Raw genomic sequence first — 18,053 nt, forward strand, 5'->3', positions numbered from 1 at the left:
GAATGTTTCATCTGGAACGATCCTCTCTGTGTTAACACGGGAGAGGGATTCCACCGAGCTGCCCCATGTCTGCTGGGAGATGGTTTACATGTTTCTTTGACTGGTCTTGGCTGCGGTTCGTATTACTGATGAACCCCGGCTGGCTGCCTAAGGGCGGGGGGGGGGCTGGGGCCGGGGCCAGGGGAAACTAAGTGATGGATCATCACATTAAGAAGCGTCTGCAGCAGTGTCCTGGGAAGCTTTTCGCTTGTAGCTTTTGCTTGTGTTTTCTCAGCCTCCATTCCAATGATATTATTTGTAATTTTTCTTATGTTCGCTACATTCTCCCCTTTATTTTCTTACAATATTTAGTCTCTGTGGAAAGCTCTGCTGTTGATTCAGGACCTTCAAGGACAAGTAGATAAAAAGAGTGAACAGAGATTGTGGGGGAGGAGAGAAGGATAACCAGAAAAGGAAGCTGACAGTGAAAAAAAACGTTGGCATAAAAGTTAACCCCTTGAAGTTTTATAAAGCAAGCCATCGAAGAAATCTCTCATGCTTCTTAGAAATAAATATACATGCATGCATATATATATATATAAATATATGTATAATATAGTTTATATATATATATATATATATATATATATATATATATAAAATAGAAGTAGCGTGAAGTTATCTGCCTCCATTTTCGGGTTTGTTTCTTGCAAAATGTGAGACTGAACTTCTGCATGTGGACACGCCCCTTTCGAGCTCAACCAATATGGTGCGCGGCTGGCCACGCCTTCCTAACCCAGCCCCTTTATAAAGCAGAACTCAACATCGGACCACGGACGGTTAGGTTGGTGCCCGGCTGTGTAACCTCGCAGTCTTGCGGTGTGCTTTATATGCTCCCATGGAATAACGTTGACTTCTCCACCATCTCGGACTATACTGGATTTATTATTCGACGTGGATTACTGCATTTTCAGAAGTTTTATTTTTTTCTGATGATTGAAGAACGACGATGGACACGACAGTCGGAAGACGCTGTAGAGACCGGGAGGACCTTGTGTAAATCACGGAGAAACCAGGACAGGTGTGATAAAGCCCCATGAAGATGTGTTGAGGGGTAATTTGCCTTTTATATGGGGCATAAAGAGCTTTATATTTTGTGTATTAAGTGGTGCTGGTCGCTGGCATCACTCAGACAGGGTTTCATTTGAACCAGTTAAACACTTGTAAGTTCAGTTTGAATTGGTCAACCACCGTTGTTCAGTACTCTAGGCGAGTGACACCCGTATTTTCTTGCCTCATGATAGGCCTCTGATCTTTGTAAGCCCCAAACAAAAAATCACATTGTCTTGGGCCTACACCGATCGGGGGGCCTATCATGAGCCAGTAGGAAACAAATAAAATCAACATTTACTGCAGCTCATGATGGGCCCCCTGATCGTCGTAGGCCCTGGGGCTGCAGCCCAGGTAAGCCTGTTCATTAACGCAGCCCTGGTTATGGACCTATTAAAGAAAGGACAGCGGACTAATTTATAGCCGCCCATTCCTATGAATACTGTGCCGTGTTCCAATATCCGTACTTACAGCTTAAGTTTGAGTACCTAGGGCGTTCCGATTCAGATGTGTGGCGATGTACACTTTTCGTACTCAACGGAAGCCATCTTAGCTACGTAGCGGGAGAGGGCGAAGCCAGGCTGAGCCAAAGTCGGCGCATTTTCCACAAAGCCTGCATTAAGTCATTTTGTAGTTTTTATAGCTTTTATTGCTGCGTTTGGTGTGAACACACAGTGAAAATTACCGCACTTAGTGAGTGCGGATAGTTTACTTCGTTTTAGTGTTCTCAACGACGCTGAAGTTGGCATCCGATTCGCAGCATCCGATTCGGCAGCTGGTCCACTTTAAATCGGTCCTGATTGAAAACCACTACACCTAGGGCCTCATGTACTAAGGTTGCGTACGCACAAAAACGTGGCGTACGTCCTTTTCCACGCTCACGTTCAGATGTACAAAACGTGAAATGACCGTAAAAATGTGCGGTCCCCACGCCAGCTCCAGAGCTGTCGTACGCACGTTTCTACAGCTATTGTTCCTTTGGCGACACTTAGAGGTGACGCTGGGAAACACCTTGCAATTATATGGGTGGCTATAAAAGCATGCGCAATGGATGAAGAAAATTGTTTTAAAAATGGCTGCGTTAGCGTTGTTAGAGGACAATGGCTGCGTTAGCGTTGTTAGAGGACATCGCAAATGGTCCTCTAACAACGGAGACGCCGGGGCCGGGAGCAAACCGTGCCCTCTCCTTGCTTGTCTATTCAAAAATAAAAAAATTAAGTTCATAAACACGAGTCAAAGTCTTTAATATCCTGGCATCTTTACGCACGACTTATGTGTATTGCAAGCAGCCAATTGTATGACCAGTATAATTACAGCATTTATGACTTCAGCATATTTACCTTGGGGATGATCGGTGTCCCCTTCATGGGCTCCCACCACTCCGGTGAGAGCTGTGTCACCGATCAAAGCGGCCACTCTCAAATCGAAGGGGGAGAGTTCCCCCACTCCCGTCCCCCCACCTGTTGCGGTCACGCTTCGGCGGTGGGCAGAAACCCTCCGCTTCACCTCCACCTTGAGGTCTGACCACTTTTTTTTAATTTCAGAGTGTGTGCGCTGCTGAGACCCCACTGCATTGACGGCCTCGCAAACACACTCCCACTCACTTCTCTTTTGTTTTGCATTTATCCCTGTTGACAGGGTTCCAATAGCATATGCTTGCGCATTTCTACCTCGTGGAGCAAAATCTCGAGCTCAGACTCTGTGAAGTTTCGTTTTTTGCCTCTGTTCATGGTGCCAGGTGATCGGATTAAGAGGTGAATCTCAGGTCCAGAGGCCTATTTAAATGAAATTGCATATTCAAATGAGGGCGTGGACAGGGAGGAGTTTGGCACCTCGGCATTTGCGCTCAATTCCACGTTGATTGAGATGTACAAAAGAAACGTGCTTGGATCCATGCGTTCGCACACTTTGATACATCTGAATTTATTTGTGCGTAAGACAGTTTCTGGGTTTTGGCGTACGCCAAGTTTCAGTATGAAATCCACGCAAGTCTTAGTACATGAGGCCCCTAGACTCTTCAAATCTGGACTAAATTTTCACAGTGAGGCTATACATCATATAAAACATAGTTACAGATTTGTGAAACCTTTTTTCTATTTGTGAAAATGCAATACAGGCTCATATTAACGCTTTTTAGGGGTCCAGACTGCATTAGAACGGGTCCTGATTGAAAACCACTACACCTAGTATAGGTGTAGTGGTTTTCAATCAGGACCGATTTGAAGATTCTAAGTGGTTTTCAAGCCGAATCTGATGCTGCGAATCGGATGCCAACTTCAGCGTCGTGTGTTCTCATGGATATATGGATATCGGAACACGGCACTGCTCAATGGCGCAGAGGAACATCATAGAGATTTGCTTCCGCATAAAGGGCGCCTAGCCACTCCCTCGTGCATGACGTGCCGGATGCAGAAATATTCTCGTTAACTAGCAATGTTAGAATTGTAGCAGCATTAGCGAGAGGTCTGAGTGAGCACAGTCGCATTGTTCACCGAACATGGAAGTATAAGTTAATAACCCCCCCGATGATTCTCTATATATGATCTTTAAATTACACTCCTGCCATCTGGACAATTATTATTTAACAATTATTATTCCGGTCCGAAACAACATTTGTTTCACTACGACTCCTTTCAGCTGCCCACTCCTCTTTCTCCTGCAAAAAATACAGAAATAAAATAAAATGCTTGACGTGGCTATTTGAAAATGGAAGCCTTTGTTTGATATCCAGAATTTTTTTGTGGAGACACATTCCTTTACCCCACTTGTATAGAGCACGTTAGTACGCCCCTTCCGGTAGACCCCTCGATTGGACCTCTGGGCGAGGAAAATAAGAATGAGTCAATGGAAAGAAACGTATTATTCTCTGATCCCACTCTTTAAATGCCTTGGATTACACATTTGTTTTGTTTGGGTCCAAATAATAATGGTGGAAAGCACATGATGCCTGCAGAGTCTGGGTTCAGAGCAGATGGTAGGAGCACAGGAATGTCCTGGGAACTGCGGGGTCAAGTCATGTTGACCTCCGCCTCTCAGCCTTGGGTCATCTTGGCTAACAAGGTTAATCCATGCGGACCTCAGACCAGGGCACGGTTGATAACACGCTGAGACGAAGATTGACTGGGCGGAAACCCCATTGGGACAAAGGGAACCTCCATTGTAGCAAAGAAATTCCTGTATGTGTATAAAGTAAGGCTGAGACCGAATTTCAAGCAGTGACTCTATAGATCCACTCAGGCTGTTGTCGTTGTTGTTTTTCTGCACGATAAAGTCTTTTGTCAATTCTTGCTCCGGACCCCTCGTTTTCATTTTACTCTCTCTCTTGAATTAGTCTAAGTGTTTTATATCTCGGTTAATCTTCAATACTTACTGTTGCATTAAACTGTAATCAGAAAACGCGGTTATATGCTATAGACCCTGTGGTATAAAGGGTGGGACGAATTTCAAATTATAATACGTACTCTTTATGTTGAAAGTATAGACCGTCGCGATTCAGCCTTTATACCATACTATAGGGCAGGGGTCACCAACCTTTTTTAACCTGAGAGCTACTTCATGGGCACTGAGTCATACGAAGGGCACCCAGTTCTACACACTCTATACACTATTACTATTAATGATACTCATCTATGTAAAGACATGTTAATTAATTAAGTCATGTTAATGATTTCTCACAATAATTATCAACAATGACTTAAAAAAGGTGGGAAAGGGTTGTTCAAGAATGAGTAGTGCTATTTTTAGAACAGGCCTGCGGGCGCCTCATGTGGTCCTTGCGGGCACTGTGTTGGTGACCCCTGCTAAAGGGACTATAGGATATAACCGCGTTTTCGGATTACAGTTACCGTATTTTCCGGACTATAAGTCGCGGTTTTTTTGTAGTTTGGCTTGCCCTGCGACTTATATTTCGAAGCGACTTATATGCCAAAATTGTGCGTACATAATCCTCGGCCGCAAGAGGGCACCGTCATTCATTAGGCCTACAACTGAACGCTGCAAGCCTACTGCACCACCGAATAAATTATATTCTCGTCCTCAATGTCCTCCGGTTCAACCAAAGCTACCCCAGCCTTAGCTGCAATTTTGTGCAACATAGCTGTCACACATATCACAGCGCATGACTTGGCCGGCGAAAACTGGAGCCCTCCGCTGGACTTGTGAAGGCATCTGACCGCGGCGCATACGCGTCCGGTGGAATCCCGGTGTCACTGAATTCGGTATACTCTCAGAACTACGAGGGACCGACACACCTATATTGCTATTGCAATTTCATTCAGTCTCTCCAGACTAAACGTTCTTGTTTAAATGTTTAAAAATAAATGCGACTTATACACCGATGCGACGTATATATGTTTTTTTCCTCGTCATGGAGCATTTTTTGACTGATGCGACTTATACTCGGGAGCGACGTATAGTCTGGAAAATACGGTAAATGCATTTTTCACAATTTACCAGCTCTCGTTTTCAGGGCAGGTAGTTGTTTTTTGCGTTTAAGATATTAAGTGATTTCTTGCCGATCATCCATGGCTGCCTTTGTGAATGTCGGCACACATCGAGTAATTAATTATTCGTTCATACCACCCACTGATTATTCAACCATGAAATTTTGAGTTATTCACATCCCTAGAAGTCACGCTCCCTGCGACTGGCGTGGACAAGACCGACAATCTCCCCATCGGCATAACTGAAAGTCTACAAATGCTAGGGGTGGGCATTCGATTAAGTTGTCTTAGTCGATCGTCGGGAGAATTAACGATCAATTAGTCGATTAATCGTTAAAATGTACATTAAAATACTAATTACATTCAAAATGAAATTAAATACATAATATCAAAAAAACAATCATGTTATAACTTAACCAACCAGTCTATGGATTTTTGTTCAGAAAGATGAGCATGTTGACATGCTCTGGGGTCAGACGTGACCGCAGCCTGGTGACCCTCAGTCCAGCCGGCGAAAACACCCGCTCTGAGAGGACCGACGCTGCCGTGATGCACAAATACCTCCATGCTAACTTGGTAAGGCGGGGGAACAACTTTCCACAATCCAGGGGCTCAGAAAGTTCTTTATTTCTGCTTCGATGCTAACCTCGCCTTGAGGGGTAGGCCTATAGTGCTCCCCAAGAAGTCATTTTTTAAATCATAATGGTCCCACACCAGATTTCGCCGTGGCCTCGTCCGCTTCATGATTACATCGCCGTGATCCAATATACATACTATCCGTACGTACTAGTCTAAGTTTGAGTACGTAGGGCGTTCCGATTCAGATCGGGCGAAAATAAGTGTACTGAAAACGGTGTGTGGCTCAAGTGTGTGGCTCAACGGCAAGTGTGTGGCTCAACGGCAGCCAGCTACGTAGCGGAAGAGGCTGAGCCAAAGTCGGCGCATTTTCCACATAGCCTGCATTAATAGTCATTTTTTTGTTTTTATAGCTGCTAGGCGTAAAGAGTTCACCGTTCCAAGCGGGATGTTTATTGCGGGGGAGGAGCCGAAAATAATTACTTTCACTCCATTGAAAGTGAAACCCATTCATATTTTACGATCTCATAGGTCCCATGGGGGTCTACCGGAAGGGGTGGACTTACGAGCTCTATTGGAGTGAACAGGGATATCTACTTCTGGGACTCAATAAATCAAGGGACCCGTCCACAGCCCGCTTAAACAGCTGCAATACCAGGCTTGGCCGCTGAGCACTGGTGGTTTGCGGAAGTATGCACTGCTCCTGGGGGCCTGCTACTAGTGAGTGACACGCTCTGAGAACATTTGTTCCGAGTGGACTGCCCATGTTCCAGTATCGTCCAATCGAGTTAGAACACCACTCCCGCCTCATTTTCATGTGCGGAACTCATCATGGCGGAGAAATGGTGCATTTTTTTTTTTTTTAAGTTGGGGTAAGGGTATTCATTTTAAAATATTTATTTTATCATAGTTGAAAATCTCGATGTACTATTGGATAACTACTGCCAGATATTTTGAATCCAAACTGATTTGCTCGGACTGGTTTCTTCCTGTCAGAACTGAAGTTGAACTGAAAGAGCCAGGGCGCAAAATGTTTATTTTTTCAACGTATAAGTAATTTTACTCATCATGGTCAGCATAGTAATCATAGTAATCTATACCATTTAATCAATGAAATAAGTCTCAGATTTAGAGGAAAAGGGGTAGAACCCGTTTTTTGCCATTCTCCCAAAACCACTGACCACTCCACTCAGCTGACCGCAGGTGGCGTTCTTTTCTTGACGTCTTAGTGCCTTATCCGAGGGGGGGAATTGACACAGCAATGAGATCTCGATCATTCTTTCTGTGTCAGAAAAGGTAAACAATGCTGTTCATGAAAAGGCATGCTAAATGTATGTCAATGTCTGCAGCAATGATATTATGTTTAAAGTTGCTTCAGGGCTAACTGGGATATATATTATTGAACAGCCAAATTTAAATTGAATTGCATCCGTTTTTGTGAATGGTTTCTTTGACAGCATGGGTGTTTTTGCTCACTGTTTCCAGTAGTAGTGATAGTGGTAGTAGATTTCGATTCTTGAGGTCATGATCCATTTCCGACCTGATATTGGATATAGAGTATTCCCTGACTCAAAATCTAGTCTTGATTCAGTCCATATAGGGGTCTCCTTTCAGGATCTACTCTAGTCCACTGTCTTTTTTATATCATTATGTATTTATTTTTAATATACATTTACTATATTCTGGTTCTAATAACGACAAAAGGTAGAATCTTTTTGGAATAAATAGTAATCAATGGATGTTGTGAATCGATTCATAATCATAGAAGATGCGAATCTCCATTTAACTAAGACCTGTTGCCCCGGCTTGAGTTTTGAAGAGTGTAGGTAGGGATTTGCCCTGTCCTGCAAAAGTTTAACCTCAGTGAACTATGAAGCGAGACTCTGGTGGTAACACCATGTGTAAGGACCTCCTGAACAGTGAGAAAACCACCCTGGTGAAAGGAGAGGTTGAAAAGTGGTCTTGCCATGTCCTAAAAACTAGGCACACACTCTTGCTGGGTAAGAAGTTTGTGATTCTTCATTTGGACAATATGGCGTTTTCTCTTTATTTTCTTAAGCGTATCTATTTTTTTTTTTTTTTTTTTGCTTTAGCTTTCTGCTTAATCTTAAACAAATTGTCCTTTCTTCAATGCATTTTTAAACTTTGCCATTGTTTTCTTTTATTTATCTTTATTATTTAGTCAAATTTTGTTGTAGGACGATGGTTCTATGTGAAGCACTTTGGGTCTGCCTCGTGTATGAAAAGTGCTATATAAATAAAGTTGCCTTGCCTACACTGAATTGTGTAGGCTGCCTTGCCACACTGTTCTACATGGAACCCGTCCCCTGGCGTCAACCAGGGAAATGCAACTAACACAAACGACACACCTCTAGGATTTCATCTATAGGATTTTGATATTCCTGAAGAGAACTGCAAAAGTATATCACTGAAAACAAGAAAACCGCTGGAAACCAATTTCTGTTCTGTTTCTTCTATTCTCCAGACCAGAGGATCGTTGCCAGCTTTAAGGTTGTGCTTCATGTCAACCCAATGCAAGCCATACCCATGCAAATCTGGAAGGGTGGCATGAACCTAGGGTGGGATCCCAACGGGGCACCCGTTCAGATGTCCCAGCCCCTCACCACAGGGCAGATGAACATCAACCCATGTACCTCCATGGCCGAGCGCCGTGCCGCAGGTACCGATGGCTACAATAGGATGGACTCCACTGCCACCGTTTGGGTGTCCCCTGCATCGATTCCAACGCCATACTTCCCCGCCAGTACTGTTGGACCCAAGGAACTTTCTCATAATGGGGGACGCATCCCAGCTATGTCTCCTCCACCCTCGGAGGACCGTGGGGAGTTGAGGAGGGTCCATCAGCAGCAGAGGCAGAATCCTCATGTTAGGGCAACGCATAACCGACCACCATTAGTCGAATCACACTATCAACATTCATGGTCACAGAAGGGCCAATCTAGGAGGGAGGTTTGTGAGTGGAGTAAGTCTGCTCAGAAAAACTGTAGACTGACTGGCAGTTTGGCCGGGGATGAGGACGACGGTCCAGATTCACAGTGTGGGCGCAGACGTCGAGAACTTAAATTGGGAGGAGAGATCTCTGCCTTAAAGCGGCACCAACCACTGCACTCGTTTGGACACAGTGAGCGCCGCTCCAGTGTTCCAGCAGTAAGCACATCTTCTGCATCACAGTTAGTGAGTACACATAGTCAGGATCCTTCTTCAGTTGGGAAAGAGCATTGCTCTCACACCCCTTGCCCTGCTCCACACCCAGCTCACCTTAAGCTCAAAGTAATGAGCAAAAATAAACGTTTTACTGATGCCCACATTCATGATTTCCTTATGGAAAGAGTGTCTATCATAATGGCGGGACGGACCCAAAGTGGCGGGAGCAAGGGTGCAGAACGGACACATTGTTTGAGTTCCAGTACCTTAAATGTATGCCTGCCAAGCAAGCAGAACACTGGTTCATTACATTTGAAAATGGACGAATCAGCACCCCGGCATGTCGCCTCTACCGCATCATCTGAGGAAATCTGCCTTTCTTCTGCCGGGAGTGCTGGTAGTCCAGCTCTCGACTGCAACGGGAATGAGAAGTGGTCCACTGCGTTCGGAAAAGGGATTCCAGAGAAGCAATCACCGTTGACTCGTAATGTTTTAAAGCAAGATGGCCACTCTGAACCTAAACCAGAAAAGGACTCCACAGGTACACAAATCACGGCTTTAAATAACTTGCACACTGTATCTTTAATTGAGTGTACAGAGGAGGCCCCAGATTTTGATTTAACTAAATTATGGGATGCAAATATCTTGTGTGAAACTGGGGACAAACCCATTTTGAACAATATATGCGTTGACGAAAAGGGGGACATTGGGGATGTCGACTATTGTAAAACAAAACTTTGTCAGGGTGCTATAGCTGAGTTTTCTACTGTGCCAATAATTAGTTACTCATTTTTTGCAATGAAAGAGCTAGTCTCCACTACAAACTCTATCCCTTGTAAAGTAACTAGCCCCGCTGAGGACATTTATGACTCCATCTTGCAGTGTTATTGGAATGGAAATAAAGATGATGTTCATGTTTTTACATCCACAGAATACCCGAAAATTATGATGCTCGCTGCAGAGGTTTGTGCAAAGAACGACAACGAGAATCCAGTGATTCTCTCTGCACTCTCTGGAACAACCCCAAAGGAGTTCATAGAGCAGCGAGCTGCCTCAGAGGTTGAAAACGGTGCGACACAAGGACACAAGTACACCTCCTCATGGCTAATCGCCAACTGCCTCGAGGATCGAATCAAAGAACCAGGTGCTCTGCACCCTGTCTCGTACGTGGGTCACCCGGAGGCGCGAGAAACGGGGACTCTGAGTTTAGCGGATAATTGGCAAGCAGGGAAGACTAACACAGAAATGGACATGGCCAAATCAATACAAATGTCATGCAAAGAAGAACACTGGTTTAAAAGCCAGAGTTATGAAGACATTTCAGAAGACGACATTCAAAATGGCGAAGACATTCTGGCTCTGGATTTGCAGTCAAATAGGCTTCCCTCTGAAACCACAATTGGAAATTTGAGTGGCACTTCCTCTAAATATTGCCCCGTCTATGAAGATATCTCTGAAACAGAAATTTCCACAGATGTATGTTTAATCATAGATGAGCCGTCTGTGACACAACTGTCAAACAATGTCAGACAACCTATCAAATCTGGGAGTCCCACAAATGTCCCGGCCCTTTCAAAACATTTGTTTAATTCCGCAAGGCAGTCTCGTGACGGAACCTCAAATGGTGACAAAACTGGTTTGATTCCTGGTTTGTTACCTGAGGTTCATGCAGCTCGTTCTCTGCAGCAGGAAGTAATTTACATTAGTTCAGACGAGGATACAATGGACCTTTCTACTGAAGAAGATGGATCTACTGATACTGAAATTCAAGAGAAGGTGACTGAAGCCATAAGCCCCATGGTTGAAGAGGAGGATGCTGAAGAGGATTGGCTGATGATTCCGGTGGCAATAACATACCTTGCATTTGTTGAAGCGAATGTAAACCATGTCTCCCAAGCAAAAACCAAATCTAGTGGTAAAGATATGCTGCCTTCAACAACCAAAAAACCTTTGCCAACTTCTCCCATGAGGCAGTTAGAAGTGTTTGATACCCTTGATAGCTTTCTACGAGAAAAGGCTTGCCTAAATCCCTGTAGCAATAAAGATTCTCAGATTATAATTGTTTCTGATGATCTCCCTGTGCCAACACCCACAGAAGGCATCCCAGCAGAATCAAGTAATGGAAACATTGTTCTCCGGTGCAGAGAAAGATCCAGTTCATGCGACACCGAAGACAGCAGTGACTACTCGTCCTCTGAGTCCAATTGCAACTATTTAACAGTGTCCCCTCAGTGCTGGGAAGACGGAAATCTCTCCAAATCACCGAAGAAGAGGAAGAGGAAAACGTGTGAAAAATTATATTCTGCCAAACGGTCTCGTACAATCACATTCTCCGACGGCACGGATGACAGCTGTGTGTTCGAAGTGGAGATGGAAACGAGCCTGGAGACGGATGAACCCATGACACCTGAACCTAAAGGCAGCCCAATAGAATCTGAAGGTGATTGCAGTTCTGTTGAATTTAAAAAAGCTCGAACAAAATGTCATGCCAAAACCGATCAAACAGCCATTCTAAAAGGACTAAAGAAACTAACCGATGAAGGAGCCAAGTTAAGAAGCAGAGGTGCAAAGGGCTTGAGGTTGTCTGAATCGGAGGACGGTGGAGATGATTTCCCAGTTCTACGAATTGGACATTTGGCTGAAGGGCACAGGTATCCAGTAAAGGGGCCTCAACAAAGGGCATTCCTTGACTTGGAGATTGACCAAAAGCCCCCCTGTGTGGCTGGAGCAGAGGAGCGGGTCTCAACTAGTCATGAACTCCCAAAACCCAATCCCATAATCCCTCGCTTGTTTTTCAAGATGCCTTCTGAACAAAGTGATCCAGTGACACTGATGGCAGAGTTGACCATCCCTAAGAACAAAAGAGATGACTACAGACTCTCGAGACGAACCAAGAAAAACAATCCGGTTACTTCTGCTAAAGGACAACCAAAATATAAGACGAGAGACGAGAAACTACGTTCTGAGAAACGTAAAATGCTCGATGGCCCAAATGGAGAACAGAAAGTAAATGCATTTAATTCCGGGCAACATGTGACCTCCAATAAACCAACATCAGTTTCAAAGGACCACCTGATTATCCCAAAGCAACTGACGACGTCCACGGCAGCGCTTCAGAAGTACAAGGGTCATTCCACGGCTAGCACAGAGCCACCCAGGACAGCGTCCTCCAGTGGCCCAGAGCCACCCAGGACGGCGTCCTCCAGTGGCCCAGAGCCACCCAGGACGGCGCCCTCCAGTGGCCCAGAGCCACCCAGGACGGCGCCCTCCAGTGGCCCAGAGCCACCCAGGACGGCGCCCTCCAGTGGCCCAGAGCCACGCAGGACGGCGTCCTCCAGTGGCCCAGAGCCACCCAGGACGGCGTCCTCCAGTGGCCCAGAGCCACCCAGGACGGCGTCCTCCAGTGGCCCAGAGCCACCCAGGACGGCGTCCTCCAGTGGCCCAGAGCCACGCAGGACGGCGTCCTCCAGTGGCCCAGAGCCACGCAGGACGGCGTCCTCCAGTGGCCCAGAGCCACGCAGGACGGCGTCCTCCAGTGGCCCAGAGCCACCCAGGACGGCGTCCTCCAGTGGCCCAGAGCCACGCAGGACGGCGTCCTCCAGTGGCCCAGAGCCACCCAGGACGGCGTCCTCCAGTGGCCCAGAGCCACCCAGGACGGCGTCCTCTAGGGGCCCAGAGCCATCCAGGACGGCGTCCTCTAGGGGCCCAGAGCCACCCAGGACGGCGTCCTCTAGGGGCCCAGAGCCACCCAGGACGGCGTCCTCTAGGGGCCCAGAGCCACCCAGGACGGCGTCCTCTAGGGGCCCAGAGCCACCCAGGACGGCGTCCTCTAGGGGCCCAGAGCCGCCCAGGACGGCGTCCTCTAGTGGCCCAGAGCCACCCAGGACGGCGTCCTCAGGTGGCAAAGAGACACCCAGGATGGCATTCTCTAGCTGTATACCGCCATCCAGGACCGCATCCTCAGGTGACCATAACAATCAGTCCACATTGGAAACCAGTCCATACCACTCAACCCATATCAAAAAACGAATCTCTCACTGTCCCAGAGCCGACAAGACAAAGGATTCCGTTCACCCGAAGCCGTCCCTTCTCACCGAAACAGCTCCCAGTTCCAGTAAAGGGCAGTTGAAATCCAGTATGATCTCAAAATCCTCTAAAACCGGAAGAAATTCTATCGATTCTAAAAGAGTCACATTCTCAGATGCTTCTGGGAGCACAAAGGAGTCGGCAAGGCAACAGATCCGCAAAGAATGGAAAGATAACTATGTCTCAACCAGAATATATCGGCGGCAAAGCTCTTGGCCGGAGGACACAAGGCGACATGCTTCCTCCTCTTCCAAAAATGCTGACATTTCGGAGGAACACGATGCAGGGAAAGATGCTGAGCTGGAACCCTGTCCCGACCCAGCCCAGCAGAAGAACAGTTGTTATACTGCGTCCACCACGCTGCTGATGAAGAGGACCAAGAATCAGGCGATGCGGTTGACTCGGGACAAACACCTCCGCGGGGGCCGCCAGGAACGAAGTATGCAGATTCAGCCATTAATTTATTCATTTAAAGTCGGTTTTAATATGAAATAGTTTGTCTGTATTCACAAGCGGTCCCTGAAAACCTGTTGCTTGAGTTTTAATGTTTAACATCAATTCATCTTCTTGGTGGTGATTTCAGGGCAACCAGTAGGCGAGGGCTACAAGTGGTTTCAGACCCAGGAGAGCAGGAATCGTAAGTACTCATCACGTCGTCTTTTAATAAACAGACCAATGTGTTGGTATAAATAGCGTCTGTTTCAAGGTTCTGATGGTATATTTGTTCCCCTTTTTGTTTCTAGTTTCCAGAAAGCCTAGGCCGTCGAGTCCTTCCGAGGTTGAGCAGTTGAGCGAGTGGTAGCACAACCTTTTTCTACCTCGGGTTCAAAGCACTATCAAGAAAGTGTCGGCCATTTTGAAAATAAGAATCTTATTCAGTACTTGGACGTTATTTTTTGTGATTTAAATTTTATAATTGTATATACATTTTTCAATACTATAAGAGGGCCAAACTTTAATGCATAAAACTTTGTTGCCAACTTTTGTCTTAACTGTCAAAGGTGTGTTTTTTAAAACTCACTGACAATAATATATCATAAATATATTATGATATTACAACATCATTAAAAATCAGTTCTGTCGTTTGGGCATTATACATTTTTTTATTTTATTTTTTATAAACCTCACTTTTTGTAAGTGGACTCGCGATTGTTTTGCTGAAAACGTATTGAAATACGTCAATGGAAGTCCGAGCTATCTTTTACAAGGGGGGGGGGGGGGGGGGGGGGCAAAGGGAAGCTGCAAGTAGGATCTATCTTTGCAACAGCTCCAACTGAATGTATATAGTTACTCTTGACGACTACTGCACTGTGTTCCCACTACTTTTACATAGATATTTTATGTTACGTCATCGTTGTGCTGCTGTGGATGCTGCTTGATTTTTTTTTTCAATTAAAATATATGACATTTGTATGCAATTTGATATTCTGTTTTTATTAGGTGGGGAGTGATCCACTAACTTTTATAACCTCAATCACACAACCTGTCCTACTTCATAAATTAATCACACAACTATTCCTACTCTATAACTTAATCAGACAACCTGTCCTATTCTGTAACCCGGAGATCACGAACACAGTGCCATATGAGGCACCCGCAGGCCTGTTCTAAAAAAACTCATTCCTGATCAACTCTTTCCCACCTTTTTTAGGTCATTTTTGATAATTATTGTGAGAAATCGTTAACATGATCAGTGAATTCACATTGATAAGCATCATTAATCAATAATAATATATAACTAAAGGCAAACAGCAGATTTGTTATTTCAGAAGAGTGTATCAAAATTGGTGCCCTTCGTATGACTGAGAGAACCAATAAAGTAGCTCTTATGGGAAAATTACTAAAATTACCATTACTTTTTATGTTAACTGAGTATTATTAGGCCTATATATCATATAAGGTGGAGTCTTTCAGATTCCTGCGAACAGTCATGGCACAAGACCTAAGGTGGGCGGAGAACATCACCTCCAAAATCAAGAAGGCCCAGCAGAGGATGTTCTTCCTTCGACAGCTAAAGAGATTCAACATGCCGAAGAAAGTGATGGTGGAATTCTACACAGCCATCATTGAATCCATCCTCACCTCTTCTATAACCATCTGGTTCGCTGCCTCTACTGCAAAGGATAAAAGCCGACTGCAGCGGATCATTCGGTCAGCCGAGAAGGTAATCGGCTGCGACCTGCCATCTCTTCTAGACCTGTTTCAGTTAAGGACCAGCAAGAGAGCCGGGAAGATCATCGCTGATCCTTCTCATCCCGGTCACCACCTATTTCTGCGTCTCCCATCCGGCAGAAGGTTCCGGGCTATTAAGACCAAAACCTCTCGCCACTTGAACAGTTTTTTCCCCACGGCAGTTGGGCTCACAAACAAGCCCCCTGCATCACAATGACTCTGGGTTTACGTACTCAAACTAACTTGCCCTGTGGTAGAAATTAAGGAGTATATTCTATGGTAAACCATGATTATTATGAGGTCTGTGTGTCTAATAGTGGAGAAACACACGGGGCCTGGGTGTCTGGGTTCAGAACAGATGGTTGGGCCCCTAAAAGGAGCAGGATGCTACGGGGATAAGGCATGCTGACCTTAGCCTAGTGTTTTGGGCTATCTTTGTTGACCATTTGCTGACCAATTGCTGACTGTTCAGGTTAAGATGGATTTATGACTGAATGGAGGCAGACACTTCAAGGAGAAGCTGCTCTGTTTGTGTGTATAAAAAGACGCCGCAGTCTGTGAACCGCAGTGACTTTGCAAACCTACTCAGGCTGTTGTCGTTGTTGTTTTTCTGCACGATAAAGTCTTTTGTCAATTCTTGCTCCGGACCCCTCGTTTTCATTTCTCTCTCTCTCTCTTGAATTAGTCTAAGTGTTTTAAATCTCGATTAATCTCCGACAGCCCTTCTATGCCCAATTATTTATTATTATTTATTATTATCTTAAAAAACATTTGTCCTTTGTTCTTGTTTATGTTTTTTTGTTGTTATGTTATGTCTCATGTCTTATGTACCAACCACACCAAGTCAATTTCCTGTATGTGTGAATATACTTGGCCATTAAAAGAATTCTGATTCTGATTCTGATTCTGATAAATACATTAATCGTGGAAAAGTAGCTAAAACACCTGGATTCATAGGAAAGGCTTGACATGGCGCCAGAGGGGGTGGGGCCAGCGCGTGCTATAGAACCCGACACGGCACCAGAGAGTCTGGGGTCAAGGCGTACTGACCTCAACCTAATGTTTAGATTATCTGATGTTGACCAAATGCTTGAAGGAATGCATGACTGACCAGCAGTGGGCGGGCATATCATATGGAGAACAGCTTGATTTGTGAGGATAAAAAGGCCGGGATCTTATGATCGGGAGTGCTTTGCAAACTACTCAGCTTTTTTTGCTTGTTCTTGAAGTGATTGAATTAGATTATTTTTTACCACACTCTCAGGTTAAAAAAAGGTTGGAGACCCATGCTAAAACCTAATCAAAATAGTTAGCAAAGAGGGCCATTCGCTTGAGTGTTTGTTCTTAGTGCACTGTAGTAACTGGACAACAATTCACTCGGGGCTCGTATCCAACCCCACCTTCACACCCCTTGCCCACTGGGGACTGGATGGGGCGATCCCGAAATGCATTGTGGGTCCGTCCGTTCCGTCGGCTCCATCTCTTGCGGTCAGAAGTTGACATTTTTGTAACTTTTCAGGCTGCAACGGATCCGTCAGCCAGTCAGATCGTGGCTCCGTCGGCAAATACCACTTCCCCGTCCGTCAGCAGCGCCTTCCGTCGTCCGTTGACGGACGGATGCAGTGGGCAAGCTGCGTCATGTCCAAGCTTGCTCCTGGGTCATTGTCTCTTGACTCTCTTGTCTCGTGTTTTCATCGTGTAAAATTCAACCCGTTCTGCACGGTTCAAGAGGCGACCCCCCCGTCACATTTGGCCAGTTTCCTGTTTTGCTTGGCCCTCTCTGTTTTCCCCGCTTCCTGACCACTTCCAAAAAGATTCTACCTTTTTTCGTTGTTATTAGAATCAGAATATAGTAAATGTATATTAAAAATAAATACATAATGATATAAAAAACACACAGTGGACTAGAGTAGATCCTGAAAGGAGACCCCTATATGGACTGAATCAAGACTAGATTTCGAGTCAGGGAATACTCTATAGAGTGGCGAAGTCACGCCCCTTCCGGTAGGGCTCATGGGACCTATGAGATCGAAAAATATGAATGGGTGTCAATGGAGAGAAAATAATTATTTTCTGGTCCCAGTCTTTATATGCCCTGGATTACACATATGTTGTTTGTGGATTTAAATGATAATTTTTCATGCAAAGAAAACTAAAAATGTTCGTGAAGAAGTTTGATAATTTTAGTTTTTATGTGAGGCCGCTTTGTGAACTACAGCTCTTCGCTGCTCTCGACGCATATGATATACGTCACCACACCCGCCCTTGGAACTCGGCACAGAGATGGCGATCTCTCTGCCCCACTTCACCGCTTTTTCCAAGGGGAGGATAAAAGCATCGAAAGAGGTGAAAACCATTATAAGTCGGGGCACGTGCAGAGTTTCAGTTATGCCGATGGGAAGATTGTCGGTCTTCTCCACGCCAGTCGCAGGGAGCGTGACATCACATACGAGCCGTGTAGTCTTTCTCGTTGTGTTTTCTCTACAGCCTTTATCTGAACAATTGCACAATAAACGGTCGAAC

General features: G+C 45.2%; 1 protein-coding gene across 2 annotated transcripts; it reads left to right on the forward strand.

The window, feature by feature from the left end:
- The first annotated feature begins 41 nt into the window (after positions 1-41).
- On the forward strand, positions 42-14,776 carry LOC132454993 (nucleolar protein dao-5-like). 2 transcript variants are annotated; one of them, XM_060048649.1, is made up of 5 exons: positions 42-1,060; positions 8,593-9,813; positions 10,204-13,797; positions 13,942-13,995; positions 14,102-14,776. In XM_060048649.1, exons 2-5 carry the CDS (start codon positions 8,640-8,642, stop codon positions 14,158-14,160), a joined length of 4,881 nt encoding a protein of 1,626 aa, XP_059904632.1. In that variant the 5' UTR covers positions 42-1,060; positions 8,593-8,639; the 3' UTR covers positions 14,161-14,776. The 2 variants fall into 2 exon arrangements, with proteins under 2 accessions (XP_059904632.1, XP_059904633.1); XM_060048650.1 differs by lacking the exon at positions 8,593-9,813.
- Positions 14,777-18,053: the final 3,277 nt, after the last annotated feature.

The sequence above is a fragment of the Gadus macrocephalus genome, chromosome 4 (genome assembly GCF_031168955.1).
Source record: "Gadus macrocephalus chromosome 4, ASM3116895v1".
Classification (NCBI taxonomy): Eukaryota; Metazoa; Chordata; class Actinopteri; order Gadiformes; family Gadidae; genus Gadus; species Gadus macrocephalus.